Genomic DNA, 17,445 nt, shown 5'->3' with positions numbered 1-17,445 from the left:
TGTTTATTTCTAAATTTTGTGCAGTTATATTGGTTTACCTGATGACAATAAACAAGTGAGATGGGAATATATTTGGTTTTTATTAAGCTGCCTAATAATTCTGCACAGTAATAGTTACCTGCACAAACAGATCCTCCTAAGATAGCCAAATCTAAAAAACCCCACTCCAACTGCCAAAAATATTAAACTTTGATATTTATGAGTCTTTTGGGTTGATTTAGAACATAGTTATTGATCAATAATAAAAAATATCCTCTAAAATACAACTTGCCTAATAATTCTGCACACGGTGTATAGTGTTGTACTTCAACATCGCAGACCAAAAACATTGCTTTGTATTTATGTGACTATTCAGAAAAAAGCCCAGCTCCCAAATGCAAAGCCAAGGAAAAAAATGATTGTGCATGATTCAGTAGAAAGCATTGCACATTGTATCCTTCTATGTAATTTCTGATTAAAGAAGGTTAAGAGAAAATCGTTAGAAGGTAGAAAATGAATTTTTCATTAAAGATGATTGGAGTTCGATGGAACGTAACACTTCCCGTATTTCTTCTCTTCTACTACAACTGCAATATTGTTGTCATAGTTGTAATTGCAGGCATCAGAATTAGCACAACCTTTTATGGAATATTTCTGATCTTCCCCACCTGTAGACACAAAAACAACAAACATTACAATTTGTCATGTACATGTTCTCATTTTTAGATTTTGTGAGAATCTTTTGTTATAAGAGTACCACATATATTGTGTATACTCATTTAAATGAGGCTCAAGTGCTGAGCCTTCATGTTTCACAGCAGATGACAGCTGTGTTGTACTTGTGATGTCTGTCACAATAGGGCGCTAGACACTACTTGCTTATTTGTGAATGGAGAGTTAGTCAGACAAGCCGAGGTCAGAAGCCAGGAGGTAGCAACAGGACACTAGGGGCAGACAAACGAGGTCAAGATACAAGCCGAGGGTCAGGATTCCAGGAGAGTATGTACAGAATACAAGGAGCAGGTGATGACGTGGTCAGGAGGTCCGAGGTCAGAAGCCAGGAGGTATTGACAAAATCAGGGAGACAGGCAAAGAAGAGTCAACAACAGTCCAGAGATGAGAGCCAAGATCAGATAACTGAACATTACGGGAGCCGAGAGCACAACTGTAAACAGGAAGTACGACTGGCAATGTTCCGGGTGACTATGCTTCCTAATGCAGCAGAACAATCACCGGGAACAAGGAGCATCTGTGTAGGCACCTACCATGACGAACTAACCCAGAGCTGAGAAGTTCAAGACAAACAGCAGAGCAACCAAACGTACAAAAAACTCTGCATGATTAAGAAGTAAGTACCATCTCTGCAAGAGAGCATAACATACCAACACAACATGCTCCATGCATTGGAAGCATGGCAGTATTTAGTCAAGTTCTGTATAGCCCTTGAGAGCCTGAAATGAAGCATGATTTGGATGGAAGGGCAATTCGTTGAAACTGCCCATTGCACCTCGAAGCAATGCTCATGTGCCTGTAATAACAGTGCTCCTGTGAAATGCATCAAGTTCTTGGAAAACTTAAAAGTACAATATTAAAATTACCCTAAGTAGTGATGAATAAACAGTACCATGCTCATGTGCTGAGTATTCAATATGAGCAGTTGGATGTTTGGATGTGCGGTATTCGAGCACTCAAGTATAATGGAAGTCAATGGGGGACTTTCAGAAAAATTGCTAGAGCTCCTCATTGACTTCTACTATACTTGGATGCTTGAGTTGAGCCTTTTCGAGCATCCAACTTCTCTTATCCAGTACCGAGCACCTGAATATAGTACTGCACGTTAATCAGTGATCTTAATCATATTGAATTGAAAAACTGTGTTTCTTGGTAATTCTTTTTTGATAAAATGTATGTGATAAAAAACACCCCTCAAAAATAACTGTAGGACTGGAATTTTTGTGCCTTTTTCATACATTGAAAAATATGGCTAAGTTGGTGAAAAAGGCTATATTACAGGCTATGCGCCTAAGTATAATGTCAGAGGGAGGTTTGTCCAACCTAATGCATATGACTATGAATGTAGATAATAAGTGGTGGGGTGGGATTGGGGTTTACATGCACGAATCAACTGGCTGTTAATGCAGAATTTATGTGTAAGGAAAGAGCACGTCATATGTATCTGTCCATGGAGGAAGTTGGATAAAGAATTTGCTTTATTGTAGCAAGTGATGCAAATTGTTTCTTCAGGGAGGAAGGAGACGAACTCTAGTGCCATCTATTGGAAGTAGCAATCCTAAAAGTCAAAAGTGGCCCTTTAATGAGCCTTGTCATATGACTTAAGGTCCAGTCACACATAACAAGATCGTTAACGAGATCGTTACTACGTCACAGTTTCCGGATCGTTGTTAAGTCGTTGGTGAGATCGTTGGTGAAATGTCACACAGTCATTTTCCCAACGACTTTAGTAACAATGCAGCATGGGGTGCGGAAAAGGTGACGCAACTACACGTCTACGTGTCACACTATAAGTTCTCATCTAGGTCGTTAACGAGATCGTTGCTAGTTGTCAAACATACAGATCCATCCGACCCAGCAGGACTCCAACGAGCCAAAAATGGCCCAGGATATTCAGCAATGACCAACAATCTCACAGCAGGGGTCGGATCGTTGGTACGTGTCAAACATAACAAGATCGCAGGTGAAGTCGTTGTTTCGTCACAGAAACTGTGACGTAGCAACGATGTCATTAGCGATATCGTTATGTTTGAAGTGGCCTTTAGGATTTATGTCAGATCAGAACCTAAATTTGCAGACACGGTGTTTCAGGATGATTGCCCCTCATTAGTGAAAATTATGAGATCTGATCTGGCTGTGTGAGAAGCTATAATGGGGTCTAAGGGGAAAACGTTTATCCTTGTGGAGACTTAAAAAAACACTCTGGCTGCCAGTTAGGAGACTTATAGCTGCAATGTTCCTCTGGGAAATATGCAAGTTGTCTCTTCAGGGAAGAAGGAGACAAACTCTAGTGCCACCTATTGGAAGTGGCAATCCTAAAAGTCAAAAGTGGCCCTTTAATGACCCTTGTCATATGACTTAGGATTTATGTCAGACCAGAACCTCAATTTACAGACACGGTGTTTGGGGATGATTGTCCCTCATCAGTGCAAAGTATGAGATCTGATTTGGCTGTGTGAGAAGCTATAATGGATTCTAAGGGGAAAACTTTTCTCCTTGTGGAGACTTATAAACCACTCTGGCTGCCAGTGAGGAGACTTATAGCTGCAATGTTCCTCTGGGAAATATGTAAGTTGTCCCTTCAGGGACAGACTCGAGTGCCACCTATTGGAAGTAGCCCTCCTAAAAGTAAAAAGTGACCCTTTAACGAGCTTTGTCTTGACAAACGCCTCTGGCTGCGAGTGAGGAGACTTATAGCTGCAATGCTCCTTTGGGAAATATGCAAGGGAAGGAAGGAAGGGAGTAACTGCGTTCACTGCTAAGCACTGAACTGAACTTCACACATTATCTGAACAGATCTCGTAAACGCCATATTGGTATAACTGTACAATGCTGATTTAAAAACTAGTATTTTATTATGTTGGTTGAACGTCAAAGAAAATTTAGACTTGTCTATTTTAGAAGAGGATTATGCAGCTATTTAGACAAGGAGTTTCAAAGTAAGAACATCAACCATTTCAGAGCAAATAGATTTGTTTATTGCTGTCTATGCTTTCTTTTGTGCTTTGGTGCTCGGTACTTGAATCAAATAGATTGATCTGCAAAAAGCTCAAATTAAGTAATGAGCACAACAGCAGTAGTGGAGGACTCATTTTTGCTTGAGTCCTTGTTCTCTTCCCTGCCCTGACACAGCCAACGGCCATCACAGTCCCCATTATCTGCAAGCAGCAGACATCATCTGGCAACTTCCTTTCTGCCTTTTGGGCCTCCACAGTCTCCACCATACACTTGCAACTGGCATTGGCCAACAACTTCTGTTCCATGTGCACCTTCCAAATGTTCCCCCTGGCCAGAGTAACTGTGCGGTTAGTTCTGCAGGAGTCCCCATCCCGCTCTGTTATCGGTGAGGGGAACAATTGGATAGCGCACATGGAACATAAGTAGCCTGACGATGCCAGCTCTACGTGCATGATGAAGAATGTGGAGGCCATGTAGAAGGAACAGAGGGAGCCTGGCGATGTCTATTGCTCTGTGGACTGTGGTGTCTGGGGCATGTGCCAGGGCAGGTAACACGAATGGAATCACACATTTTTAGCACCTGTACTCATTCGAGCACAGAGCAGTGTCGAGCACCGCAATACCCGATGTAGTACCGACCAGAGCAGATCACATCATCCCCTATAATACATATATTATTTGCTTTCCTTCATTTATTATGCGCTGCCGATACTCAAAACAGTGATCCATGGATCCAGTGCAGTCCATCTCCTCGTCACTCTCACATTCCTCCAGAGTACCGGTACAGTAGGCGGATGGACATTTTACACCATTCAGTGTTGGATCTTCTTTGGGAACTGGAGGAACACAACAATAATTGTTTGTATTAAATTTGTAAATAGTTGGTCAAACAAACACGATATTGTCATTCTCACTTCTTCCGCTCCAGTTTTCTGATCTATAAAACTTTTTAAGTTCTTAAGGACTTTGGTCAAATTTTCCACCATAAATATTAACATTGTGACACTTACGATAATATCCATCAGTGTTGCATAAATTCCCAGAGCAGCACTTTACATGAAATATTAAGTGGAACTTTCCTGCTGCTGCGGCTAAGCCATCGGCTCCACACACAGTTTCATTGGCGCAACCTTTCATTGATGACCTATAAAGGGTTCCATCTACAAAATAAGTAAAGAGACATGACAAAACAAGAAATATTATTGGGATAATGTATTTTTTCTAAAATGAAGAAATAATTTGTACTCACCAATGTAATCGTACTGGGAGGCAGTCATACATCGATCTCCAAGGCATTCAGTCACATTCTCATTACATGTTGTAGAGTTACGGCAAAAAGCATAGTAACATTGATAGGAAAAGACTGTCAAATAAAGAAGACCATCCATTGGCAATTTATGGGGACAGTAAAAAGAGGGGAAATTAAGGTCATTTTTATTGTAACTAATGTCATTTTTTTTATCAATCATAGCCAACAAAAAACATACATTAGTCATTGTCACCTTAAACATACATTGACTTCAATTGTTGACTGATCAAGGTCATCTAATAAGATTATGCTTTTATTAGATGAGGGATAGTGATGGGCGATCCCCTCAATGTTAGGGATCGGAAGCCTCACCCGATAGTTTTGTAAAGATTGGGATCGAGATAACACGAACTTGCGTCATTTCACCGATCTTGGACTTTACAGTTATGGGATGGGATGGGGTGGGCTGTAAAATAAAGCATATAGTTAATAATTAGGGATGATTGAATACCTCAAATATTCGTCACCACTATTCAACTATTCGCGAATATTCAATGCGCAATGTAAGTCCATGGGAAACCTGAATAACAACTATTCAGTACTATTTGGCCTTCCCATAGACTTACATTGAGCATCGAATATTCGCATCGCTGTGACATATTCGTCGGATATTCACAAAGCTGAATATTTGAGGTATTCGTTCGTCCCTATTAATAATAAACATTGTCATTATACTTACAGGTCCCGCGATGCGTCCTGCAGACTCTGTCTCCCGACGCTTTTGTTTCCACGTCTGATCATTACTGTGCCCCCCCGGTAAACACCGCTGCCTAAAGGACCTTCTATGACGTCATAGCCATGTTACCAGTCTGGTATGAATGTTGTACAGACATTGACTTACAGATTGGTCTCATGACTATGACATCATCCAAGGTCCTGTTAACTGAACTTTGATTGTCACTGTGCGAGTGTTGCATCACATCACGGAGCACAATCTCCCGACAGGAGCGAGTTATCTGCACATGTTTCCATGCAACTGTGGCGATCTTGTCTTGAGAGCGTCAGCAATGCGAGATGCAAGTGCAATCATACCCTCACTGTCAGCCTGCTTCTCACTCTGTACACAGCAATGTAGCAGAGCTGACATGGCTCTCTCTGCTTCTCACTTTGTATAGACTGTCTGTACAGAGTAATGAAGCTGACATTGCTGTTCCTGTGAACAATGTCGGGCTAAGGATTGTTTTAGAATAAAGATGGAGTATCTAAATGTTTTTTTTATGGTATTTCTAATAAAAAAAAGATTGTCTGTGTTGTGTTTTTACTGTTTACTAGGAATTTATGGAGGCCATGCCTAATTTGGTGTGACACCATGAATTTAAGGCTTAGTACCATCTGAGAATAAAAAGCTGGTATTAACCCCTTTATTACCCAGCGTGCCACCGCCACCAGGGCCTCTAGATGAACCAGGTAATGAACCTGGAAATGGCGCTAAGAAACAATGTGCCATTTCCAGGGTTGGCTGCGTGCTGCCTAGAATACCAACACCCAGCGGCCTGGCTTTACCTGACGGGTGATCAAAATACAGCAGGAAGCCATGTATTTTTTTTAAATAATTAAAAAAAATTAATGGGCTTCCCTGTATTTTGATTGCTAGCCAAGTTAAAGCAAGGCAAATGGGATTAGCAGCCAGAAGCCGTCCGCTTTGTCTGAGCAGAGAATCAAAAATACCTTGGAGTGCTATGACAATTTTTAAATTATTTATTTCACACAACTAAATATTGTGTACATTATATATATATACAGCTCTGGCAAATATTGAAAGACCACTGCAAAATTGTCAGTTTTTCTTATTTTTCTCTTTATAGGTGCATTTTTGACTAAAATGTAAATTGTTCTTTTATTCTATAAACTACTGACAACATATCTCCGAATTTCCAAGCAAAAAAAATGTATTTATTTTCTGAAAATACCAGACTGGTCACATGGCTGTGACTTCATGGAAGGTCCTTTAGGCAGCAGTGCTTACTGAGGGCACTGCAATGATCGGACGTGGAAGCAGAAGCGGCCGGGAAACAGAATCTACAGGACACGTCGAGGGAACTGTAAGTGTGATCATAATGTTTTTTAATAATGTGCTTTTTTTATTGCCCCTGGACCCGATCTGGATCCAATCTGTAACATGAGTTTCCCAAGAAAGCTCGTGATCGGGATCATGTACATGATCACTATGTGATCGGTACGATCCCTGATGTTTACAGTTCGGGATCGCCCATCACTAATCAGGGGCTGTTTTTCCCATTTATGAGTTTTATTCTACATCCATTTTTAATGACTCCAAACTTATTTCTCATTTCAATATTAAAATAACTTTTAGATTTATTTTTCTTGCAATTCATTGTTATAATTAAATTTTTCTTTTTTAACAAAATAAAAGTAAAATTAAAAGAAAAATTGAAAATATAAGTCAATTTTTCACATTTTTTATTTTTACGATCATCATAACCAATAAAAACATCTTCGATTGTGTTTCCCTTCTGTAAAAAGATATTTGTATATATTGTTCACATTTGTGTTTCAATGTGTTTGGTCAAGATACAGATGTTCATGCTGGTGGTGATTCTTTTATTTATGTTTTGTTATTTACTTTTTTCTTTCAATACATTTTATTTTATACACTGCATCTGGTATATGGTCTTAAAATATTTCTGGGAGTATTTAAACTTAGTAGAACATTGTTTTTATTGCTTATCTTCCCTGTAACTGGGGTTACTATACAGTACTCAGTTACAGGAGAAATCAGCCTCCACATTGCATAGCAGAAATGTCTGATTTTCTTAAAACTTGACAGCTCTTGCTTTCTTCCCAAGCTCCGTAGGAGGAAGCACTATCAAAAGCACCATTATCTCTAATTGTTCAACTTTGCGTATAAACCAATTTTGAAACAAACTATGGTACTAATCTTTGTTTCCTTATCTGTGGGAATTTCCTTGGTGTCTAAAAGTCCAGTCACACACAACGACTTACCAGCGATCCCGAAAACGATGCGACCTGATAGGGATCGCTGGGAGGTCTCTGGTGAGATGTCACACAGTCAGACCTTACCAACGATGCAGGAACGATACAGGTCGCAGTAGCGATCTGTATAACGATCTCAGCAGTCACTGTGACCCTGTCACACAGTGTCAAACACAGCGATGTGTCCTGCCCAGCAGGACATCGCCTTTGAAGAAAATGGCCTGGACCATTCGGCAACGACTAGAGATCTCACAGCAGGGGCCTGATCGCTGGTAGGTGTCACACATAATGAGATCGCTAACGGGATCGCTACTGCATCACAGAAACTGTGACTCAGCAGCGATCTCGCTAGCGATCTCATTATGTGTGACGGTACCTTTACTGTCAGATCTTTGTCACTGCAGTACAATGTCTATCATGCTGCTTACTTTGCATTGATATTTTAGATTGCCAGTACAGGGTAAAGCATGAGCAGCCGGGAAATTTAAAGACTATGGGCTGTCAGAAACTGGATAAGAGAATTCCGCTTTGAGAACGTATCTGTCACGGGTTTGTTACAGGTGATAGTCAGTCATATGGTGTTCGGCAATAGAAGGTCATAGCGTATGGCTGCGCAACCTTCTATAATCCATGACAATGTACAGTCTAGAGAACCTCACACAGGCTGATCTAGAAACAAGAGATGAGCGGTGTTTGAATCAAACTGTTCGCCAATCTCAAATTCGACCTGTTGTAAACGATGTTCGAGTCGTTCGACGAACACGAACAATTAGCTTCAAGTTCGACAGTTCGAGGTTATGTTCGATAACGGTTTGATCACCAAAAGCGTAACTGGCTTTTCACAGTAAAGCCTGCTTTACACGTTACGATTAAGCATACGATATCGTATGCGATCGTAACCGTCCCCATTGTATGGGCGGCACGTTGATTTGTTGAACGTGTTGCACAAACAATTATTTGCTGTCACACGTACTTACCCTTCCATACGACCTCGATGTGGGCAGTGAACGTCCACTTCCTGGAGTGGGAGGGACGTTCGGCGTCACATCGACGTCACGTGGCAGCCGGCCAATGAAAGCGGAGGGGCGGAGATGAGTGGGACGTAAATATCCCGCCCACCTCCTTCTTTCCGCATTGCCGGCGGGAGCCGCGGGACACAGGTAAGATCTGTTCATCGTTCCCAGGGTGTCACACACACACACTTCGGGAACATTGAACAACCTCACGCTCAATTTTTAAGAATTGAACAACGTGCGTGTGATGAACGTTTTAATGTTCAATCGCAATCGCACGTAGCTGTCACACGTTACAATATAACTTAGGATGCCGGATGTGCGTCACTTACAGCGTGACCCCGCCAACACATCGTAAGATATATTGTAGCGTGTAAAGCCCGCTTAATACTGTCATTCAATGTTAATACAGTGGAACCTTGGTTAACGAGAACAGTCCGTTCTGGGAGTGTGTTTGTTAACCAAGTTACTCGTTCAGCAAAGCAAGATTTCCCATAGGAAATAATTGTAATCCAGACAATTCGTTCCATAACTTGTTAAATGTCCCATCCTGGTCCCCTATTGTGCCATTCCACACATGCACAAACACGCACAAACACGCACAAACAAGCACAAACACATACAAACACACACAAACACACACAAATGCACGCACACACATACATTATGCTCACCTTACCTTCCGTTCCATCGCCGGCCTCCTGGGACTTGCAGTTTGCCGGTATAAGATGTGTATCGGGTAACCATGCGACGGATACCCCGAAGTTTCCGCTGCCAGAGCGCTGACATCGAAGGCAGGAGCCGCTTGCCTCTGATTGGCCAGCGTTCTGCCTTTGAGTAGCATCTGATAGAGGAAGTTCCTCCCTCATCGCGATGGTTACCCGATTCACTTAGTTCGCTGCTACAGGATGTGTATCAGGTAACCATCGCGACAAGGCAGGAACTTCCTCTTTCAGACGCTACTCAAAGGCAGTGCGCTGGCCAATCAGAGGCAAGCGGCTCCTGCCTTTGATGTGAGTGCACTGTCAGCGAAAGCTACAGGGCATTGGTCGCAAGGTTACCCGAAATACATCCTGCACCGGCGAACTGCAAGTCTCAGGAGGCCGACAATGGAACCAAGGTAAGGTGAGCATAATATGTGTGTGTGCATTCGTGTTTGTGCATGTTTGTATGTGTTTGTGTCTGCCTGCCATTGTTTTCAATGGTGTTCGAAGGTGTTCGAAAGTGTTCAACGAACGTTTGACGAACACACCCGCTGTTCGACGAACCGAACTCGAACACTAGGGTGGTGGCTCATCTCTACTAGACACACTTTGCAGACTCCTGTTTTGTCTCTAAGGGCCTTTTCACATCTCCGGTATTTTTCCGGAAGCTGGATACGGCACACATGCAGTACAGTTACATTCATTTACAGTGGAAGTGTGACACCATGCGGTTGTGTGCTTCATACACCTTCCGTATAGTGCTTCCACTGTAAATGAATGTAACTGTACTGCATGTGTTCCAGATGTGGCTTCCGGCAAAATACCGGAGATGTGAAATGGACCTAAGTCATGTGCCAAACAACATTCTCCATTTTACTTACTTGAGACACACTGGGCAGAGGTATGTGGATAGCCAGACCTGCCCATCTCTCCAGCTATCCATAAGACCTTTTCCATGAATGGCCTAATAATCCTTGTAGGCACTACAACTTCTAGAACAGATATCCAGGCTTATACTTTCATGGTACATATCCTCTGCCATGTTACATAATATATACCCTTTTCTCCAAAGGCTTGGTGCTAGTGATAAGTCCTCTACCTCTAATAAGTTTGCCGTGAACGCAGTTGGCTTGCAGTCTTCTTGTGTAACCTGATTGTTGTTCGCAGTTCCTCTACCTGAGGCATCTGGAGATAAGTTGTTGTTTCCTTTCCTTGTTTGTTATCCGTGTCCTCTTTAGAGCTTAGTGGAGTTAACTAAGCACTCATCTCATTTGCAGTCCTACTTAGGGCTGAGATCAGGGTCAGCCTAGGGCCCTAGGACCTGATCCTGGACTGCACCCCCAATATGATAATACACACAGCCCATTATGTGCACTAAGCTAAGTTGTCATCTAGTTATCACATGTAGCTGTGTATGATATATGCACACATTAAGCATACCTATGTATTGTGTGGTGGCACAATGCCCATTATGGCCAACATTGGTGAGTGGTCTGTTTATCTGACAGTGGATATTTCTGTTTTATTATACCCTTACCACTCACACTATTTGGAACTTACTATTCATTATAATACATTTAATCCATTGTGCACTTTATGCACTTGCACTTTATGATTGAAATATAAGGCTTGTTGGTACACATTGATTGTGTGGCGTCTTATCAATAAACAGTCGGTATATATCTGCACTTAATTTCTAAACACACTCCTGAAGAACCTTTTATTTTGTGGGGAAACGCGTAAAGTGTTTTTTGTATATTTTGGCAAGAACTGTTAAAGTGTTATGTGTATATCTTGAAAGAACCAGTAATCTAGCTTTATTTTTTGGCCCAACAATACCGACAATATATTTGTGGACATTACTAGTCCATCTGTATACATTTTCTGTGATATTTTTTTCCCTTGCGTTATGAGTGATTAGTAGCCCTACTTCATTCTCCAGGGTTCATTAGGGCCCTTAGGGCTAGCTGACAGTGACTGTTGGCACCAATTGCACAGATCTAGGGTGCCCACCTTCCCGGCAAGGCAGGGAAAGCTTAGGGCCAGAAAAGGAAAGAGGCCCTTTCCATGTTTATCATGTAAAACTATTACCTAGTAATTTTTAAACATATGGTGGTACCTTGTATGTCTTCAAAGTCTGGAGAGTTCTCCAATTTTTAATGTATACTAATAAATCTGATATTTTATGAGTTTTTTCCTTTTTTGATTTTTTAGGCTTGGTCAAGGGTCACCATCGCCAACTTCCCTAGACACAAGGTCTCCCTTTCCCTTTGCAATATGCTACGTACTTCCATGAACCATATTTTCAGTCTCAGTGCTGTCCATGCAAAAAGCTAACATTATACAGACAACACTAGGACAGATGTTACTCAATCGGGCTGTTCAGAAAAATGTTTTCTCAGATGCTAAAAAGGTCAGTGCGAAAAACATCACAACATGACCTTATTCATTCCATATCACAGATAAGACTCAAAAAAGTCAGATACTCTATGGATCAATCAAAAGCATCTGAATTTTAGGATACATTGCAATTTTTTAACTTATGAAATAGTTTTACGTCTTGTCAAGTTTATTCATTCCATGATGTAAAATAACAAACGCCATAGAGGTGAAGTCAACTGAAGATAGCTAAAGATTTAAGATTAACTTAACAATGCCACCACTCGAAGGGGCAAAACTTTTTTTGCACTCCTATGGATGTTTTAGAGTGGAATCTTTGATATACATATTAAAAGTTTTTTTATATATCTGTGAGAATAACCCAATGTTCACCACTTTTACTAGAATTTTCTAGAATGGTGTCATAGTCATTATAATGTGTAACAAAATAGAAGAGTAATGCGGCTCACCTGATCCTAGGAGACCATTTATCTGACTGTACACGGACCGAGGAAAGTCAGCCAACTTTTCAAGTCAATTGTAGAGGAGTGAGATCCAGCAACTGAATCCAAGAGATGATAAAAATGAGAAATCTTTGATCCAAAAATAGTTAAAATTCCATCATGTGAAGGGGTTAAAAGGAGGGCGCGTTTCGGACTTACGTCCTTACTTTGAGACAGAGTAAGGACATAAGTCCGAAACGAGTCCTTCTTTTTGGATCAAAGATTTCTAATTTTTATTAAATCTTGGACTCAGTTGCTGGATCTTACTCCTCTATCATTATAATTTGTATATATTATTTGCATACACTTGTATACATAAATACTACTATACAAATGATGTATGCTCTTTAGTGTACTGCATGTTTTTGCTATATAAAGGCTAAAAAAGTCTTACCGGAGTTGACAAGAGCAACGATCACACAAACCAAAGGGATCAGGTTCTTCATTGTGGATGTTGGGCGGCTTCTCGGATTCTCTTCTGCTCGTACTTTCGTCTGTACACCGGATCATATAAATATTTTTGTTAAGGCTAAAGAATGTATTGTATTGTGGGATGGATGAGATTACTCCAATGAAACCACGTTACTCCACCCTTCCCAGAATTGCCAGGTTAAATTTTCGTCCCCAATGCAACAATGACATGATAAGATGTAATACTAAGAATTCATCAGAATATCTGTCATTTTGTACTTGCCTAAAAGAGAAGAACACTTTGTCCTATTTGGTTTTGGGTAAATTTACTTCAGGAGAATGTCTTTACTTTCCCTAAGGAAATATAAGGAGATCCATTTTGGTGTATGTAGCAGTTCATTATTGAGTTTTTTTCTATTTTAGGTGAATAAAGTCAATTTCCAGCACTGAATAGCTTTTTTTGTTGTTATAGTTTAAATATATTTTATTCTCTTCATTTCCCATTACAAAGATTTGGAGTTTTAGGTATTTGATTTAAATCTCCAAATATCCCGCATAGACAAAAGTGGATTTTTATTTTATATAGGCTTTTACCATTTCTTTTTTTTTATACAATATTTATTTTATTTTATTAATAAAAAGACAACAAATCAGAAAAACATAAGTCATATATAACCCTGAGAACCAATCAGAAACAATAATAGAACGCATGACATTAGATGTAAACTACTTTATCCTATGTTGGAGTGGGGGGATAGGCATGTGTGTTATCCTCACCAGGTGAGCAGGGATGTTATTAAACCCACTGGGCCACAATACAAAGAAAACCCAGAGGGGCTTGACTGTGGACCTGAGCCTGGTCTTCTGAAGAGGCCCTATAGGTGGAGTTGTTACGATGCAGGTATTGGTCCAGGTGTCATTCGGAAAGACTGGGGTTGCATCGACTGGCCTCAGGGGTGCGGGAGGAACAGTCTCTGACAATAGGTTGCGGCAACAGCAGATGTTGAGAATCTGTCCGGGATGGATGGGTAGCTGGACGGACACATTAGCAGCATCCAACGTAGATAATTGTAAGGATGGGTATTGTGTAAATCCTCGTAGACGGTTCAACTCTTCTGGTATGTGCGGTATTTGTTTTTGACTGTGATTTGATTGAGACCTGATTTTTACAGCTGAGATGTGTGCCTGCTAGGAACGAGCAGAATCGTTATACGCCCGAACCCTTTAACCCCTTAAATGGCGCTGTTAATATATTACAGTGCCATTATAATAACATCGGCTGTAAACATTTACTTACCGCCCGATAACAGAAGTCACGTGACGTGATCACGTGACTTCTGGTGGTTGTCATGGTAGATCAGGGTCATGTGATGACTCCTGTAGCTCACATTACTCGCTTCCAGTTTCACCTGGCCTAGAGGTGGGTGAGACATGAAATGAGCATATCTGCTATTCACATCTGTGTAGCTGTGATCAGCAGATATGGCAAAGCAATTAGACAGCTGATCCATATAGTCCCCTAGGGGGATTAGTAAAATAAAAAAAGTTTACAAAAAAACCCCTAAATGTTCAAATCTCCCCCTTTTGATAATTAAAGGGTTAAGAAAAAAAAAATATACACATATTTAGTTTCACCGTGTTCAGAAATGCCTGATCTATCAAAATATAAAAACAATTAATCTGCTCGGTAAAGGGCGTAGCGGCAAATAAATCCAAACGCCAAAATTATGTTTTTGGTCGCCACAAATTTTGCGCTAAATGCAACAGGTGATCAAAACGTAGCATCTGCGCATAAATGGTACCATTAGAAACGTCAGCCTGAGACACAAAATATAAGCCACCACTGATAAAAAAATCCTAAAAAAATGAGAACGCTAAGGGTCACGGAATATGGCGTTAAACGTGCTCCACTTTTTTTGGACAAACTTCTGATTTTTTTAACCCCTTAGATAAAAGTAAACCTACACATCTTTGGTGTTTACGAACTTGCACCAACCTCAGGAATCACAACCACACATCATTTTACCATATAGTGAACAAAGTGAATAAAATATCTTATAAACAATAGTGCTATCGCACTTTTTTTTGCAATTTTTCCACATTTTGAATTTTTTTCTCATATATCAGTACACTATATGGTAAAACTTATGGTTTCATTTAAAAGTATAGCTCATTCCACAAAAATTGAGCTCTCACATGACCATAATGACTGAAAATAAAAAAGATAAAAGTCTCTGAAGAAGAATGGCGGAAAAAAAAAAACGGAATGCGAAAAATTGGACGGTCGTGAAGGGGGTTAAGAAAGGTGCATGTGTACCGCCCCACACTCGGCTGCAGCCAAGACGCTCGGATCCGGGCTCGGAGGGTGGGTGGCTTGAGCGCCTCCGGACCCGGGGTCACTTCGCTCTGAAAGGGGATGCTAGCGTTTTCGGTGGGGGGTTAGGTAGGTGCACGGCCGGAGTCTCTTACCCGCTCCTCCAAAATTGCCTCCACTTCACGTACCTGCATAGCCACGGCTATCTCCTCCATCTCGGCCACCCACCGCTCAATCAGGAAGCGCACCTGGGCCTGCAGACGGCGGCACATCAGTGTCGTCCGGGCTTCCACCCACGCTGCTGTTCCAGGTGCGGGCTCCGGTGCTGCGGGCTTGCGGGACGGCTCAGCCATGGCACTCTCGCGGGGTCCAGGAACCAGAAGTGTGGCAGGGTCCTGGAGTCCCTGCCCTTTATCAGCTCGGTCACATGTCGCTGAATCTTCACCCACCCCCCTTGGTCTTTTCGCGGCACTCGCTTCTTTTTCTCTCTAGTTTTGTTTTCTGACCACACGCTTTGCTGCACGGCCGTGTTCCCAGGGGGTGGGGCTTCGGCTTTCGCGCCCTTTCTGCGGGGAAGAAAACTTTGGCAGGAATCTTCTCACCAAAAGATGGCGGCAAGATGGCGGATTCTGAAAACTTTGCAACGGATTACCGCTGACTTCACTTCAAGGCGCACTTCACTAGGTAAGTGAATAAATAAGTATCCTGTTCGTGACGCCAGAAGAGTCGATGTGTACCGCCCCGCGCTTGGCTGCAGCCGAGCTGCTCGGATCCGTGCTCGTTGGCTCGAGTGCCTCTGGATCCGTGGTCACTTCACTCTGAAAGGGGATGCTGGTGCTTTCAGTGGGGGGTTAGGTAGGTGCACGGCCGGAGCCACGCTTGAGTTTATGACACCACCCACGGGATGTGGTGAAGGTAGACACAACCACTGCAATTACGAGGCACCCGGGGGAGATGGTAGTGCAGCCAGATGTTAACCCCTCCGAGGGCAGGGATGATGGCCCCGGGACCCGTTGTAGATAGCTGGCTGGTGCAGGGTGATGTGCGCGGCCGGAGGGCACTGTTGTACTCACTGCTATTGACACACAAAAGTCACTGGTAAACCAAGTTGATGGTGATCGGTGCCCGCAGTCGGCTGGGGTCGGGTCCCCCACCCGGATGGTGGTCTCTGCCTTTCTCCTGCACCGTGTTGTGTAGATGTAGACTGCCTGCGCTTCAGCGACGGGAGTCCGCTCCCCGCCTTTGTGTATGTTGGGAGAGCCCATTTGCCTGCAGACGCTGGCCCGTTGGATCTCTCTGCCTTTGCGGTGGCTTTCTATCCCCCTCGGCGGGCTGTTGTCTTCAGTCGGGACTTGGGTGGGAAAGGACCTATAGTCCAGACCGAAATCAGTTAATTAACTCAGTCCAGTGGTTTCTGGACCTCATTTCAGGGTCTGAGTACCCCCCTGTGTGCTCCGGTTTCCGAGTCGGTTCCCCGGGTCGGTACCAGCGGGCCACTACCCTGTCCCAGCCCACCACGGTTCCACCGAGCCGTCTTCCCAGCTCCTGCAGGCTAAGCCCACTGCTTGCCTCCAAGCCAAGGTGTTCGGGCTAAAACCCTCACACCTGTCAGACTGTCACAGGCCTGTCCCAGAGGCCTGACCTCCTCATTCCTCAACACTCAAAGCTAAACTCCAACTAACTTGTGTTTCCTGCCTCAGGCACTCTGAACTCCTTGGTGGGCGTGCCAACCGCCTGACTCCGCCCCCCTGGTGTGTCCATCAAGCACCGAGGGAGGTGACTAGGGTTTTTGTGGTTGGCTGATGACTCCTTTTTAGGGGACAGGTGTTGTGCGGGGGTCTAACTGTGACTGTCTGGCTAGTCCAGGGCATCACACATGCCCACAGGCATTCCTTACGGGCCAAGGCCTGCAGCCTTTCAGGTGTACATACACTCCGTGAGGCTTCAGCATGGCCGGGGACCACTGCCGCAGTATGCCTGGATAGGTGAGGGAACCGGCAACCTCGCTTGGGGTGGTGAGCAGGAGAGTGCGAGGATGCCGGCACAGGCATTACAATGTGATATAAGACTGAAAGGAAGATTTAATATAGGGAAGAGATTTACAGAGCAATAATAGAAAGGTTATCGGTCAAGTGAATGTGAGGAAAGTAAAGCCTTAGATTTCAAGAAGATAGAGGAGGAGGTCCAG

The 17,445-nt window shown here is 42.7% G+C and overlaps 1 protein-coding gene across 1 annotated transcript; it reads right to left on the bottom strand.

Annotated features, from left to right (window-relative positions):
* Positions 1 to 504: 504 nt before the first annotated feature.
* Positions 505 to 15,472, bottom strand: LOC142256731 (uncharacterized). Its single transcript, XM_075328586.1, has 8 exons — positions 15,446 to 15,472; positions 12,927 to 13,026; positions 10,532 to 10,642; positions 4,919 to 5,032; positions 4,680 to 4,829; positions 4,339 to 4,505; positions 1,259 to 1,340; positions 505 to 647 (listed from the first exon to the last, which is right to left on the bottom strand). Exons 1-8 carry the CDS (start codon positions 15,470 to 15,472, stop codon positions 505 to 507), a joined length of 894 nt encoding a protein of 297 aa, XP_075184701.1.
* Positions 15,473 to 17,445: the final 1,973 nt, after the last annotated feature.

Source organism: Anomaloglossus baeobatrachus, chromosome 11 (genome assembly GCF_048569485.1).
Source record: "Anomaloglossus baeobatrachus isolate aAnoBae1 chromosome 11, aAnoBae1.hap1, whole genome shotgun sequence".
Classification (NCBI taxonomy): Eukaryota; Metazoa; Chordata; class Amphibia; order Anura; family Aromobatidae; genus Anomaloglossus; species Anomaloglossus baeobatrachus.
The sequence above is the reverse complement of the archived record's forward strand: the minus strand, read 5'-3'. Positions and strand labels throughout refer to the sequence as shown.

Excerpts from the sequence above, each read along its gene's own strand:
- LOC142256731 (XM_075328586.1), bottom strand. The coding sequence starts at position 15,472 with ATGGAGGAGATAGCCGTGGCTATGCAG. Across the intron at positions 13,027-15,445 it reads AGATAGCCGTGGCTATGCAG|ACGAAAGTACGAGCAGAAGA; the intron begins GTACGTGAAGTG and ends TCCGGTGTACAG. Across the intron at positions 4,830-4,918 it reads CTCCCAGTACGATTACATTG|ATGGAACCCTTTATAGGTCA; the intron begins GTGAGTACAAAT and ends CTTATTTTGTAG.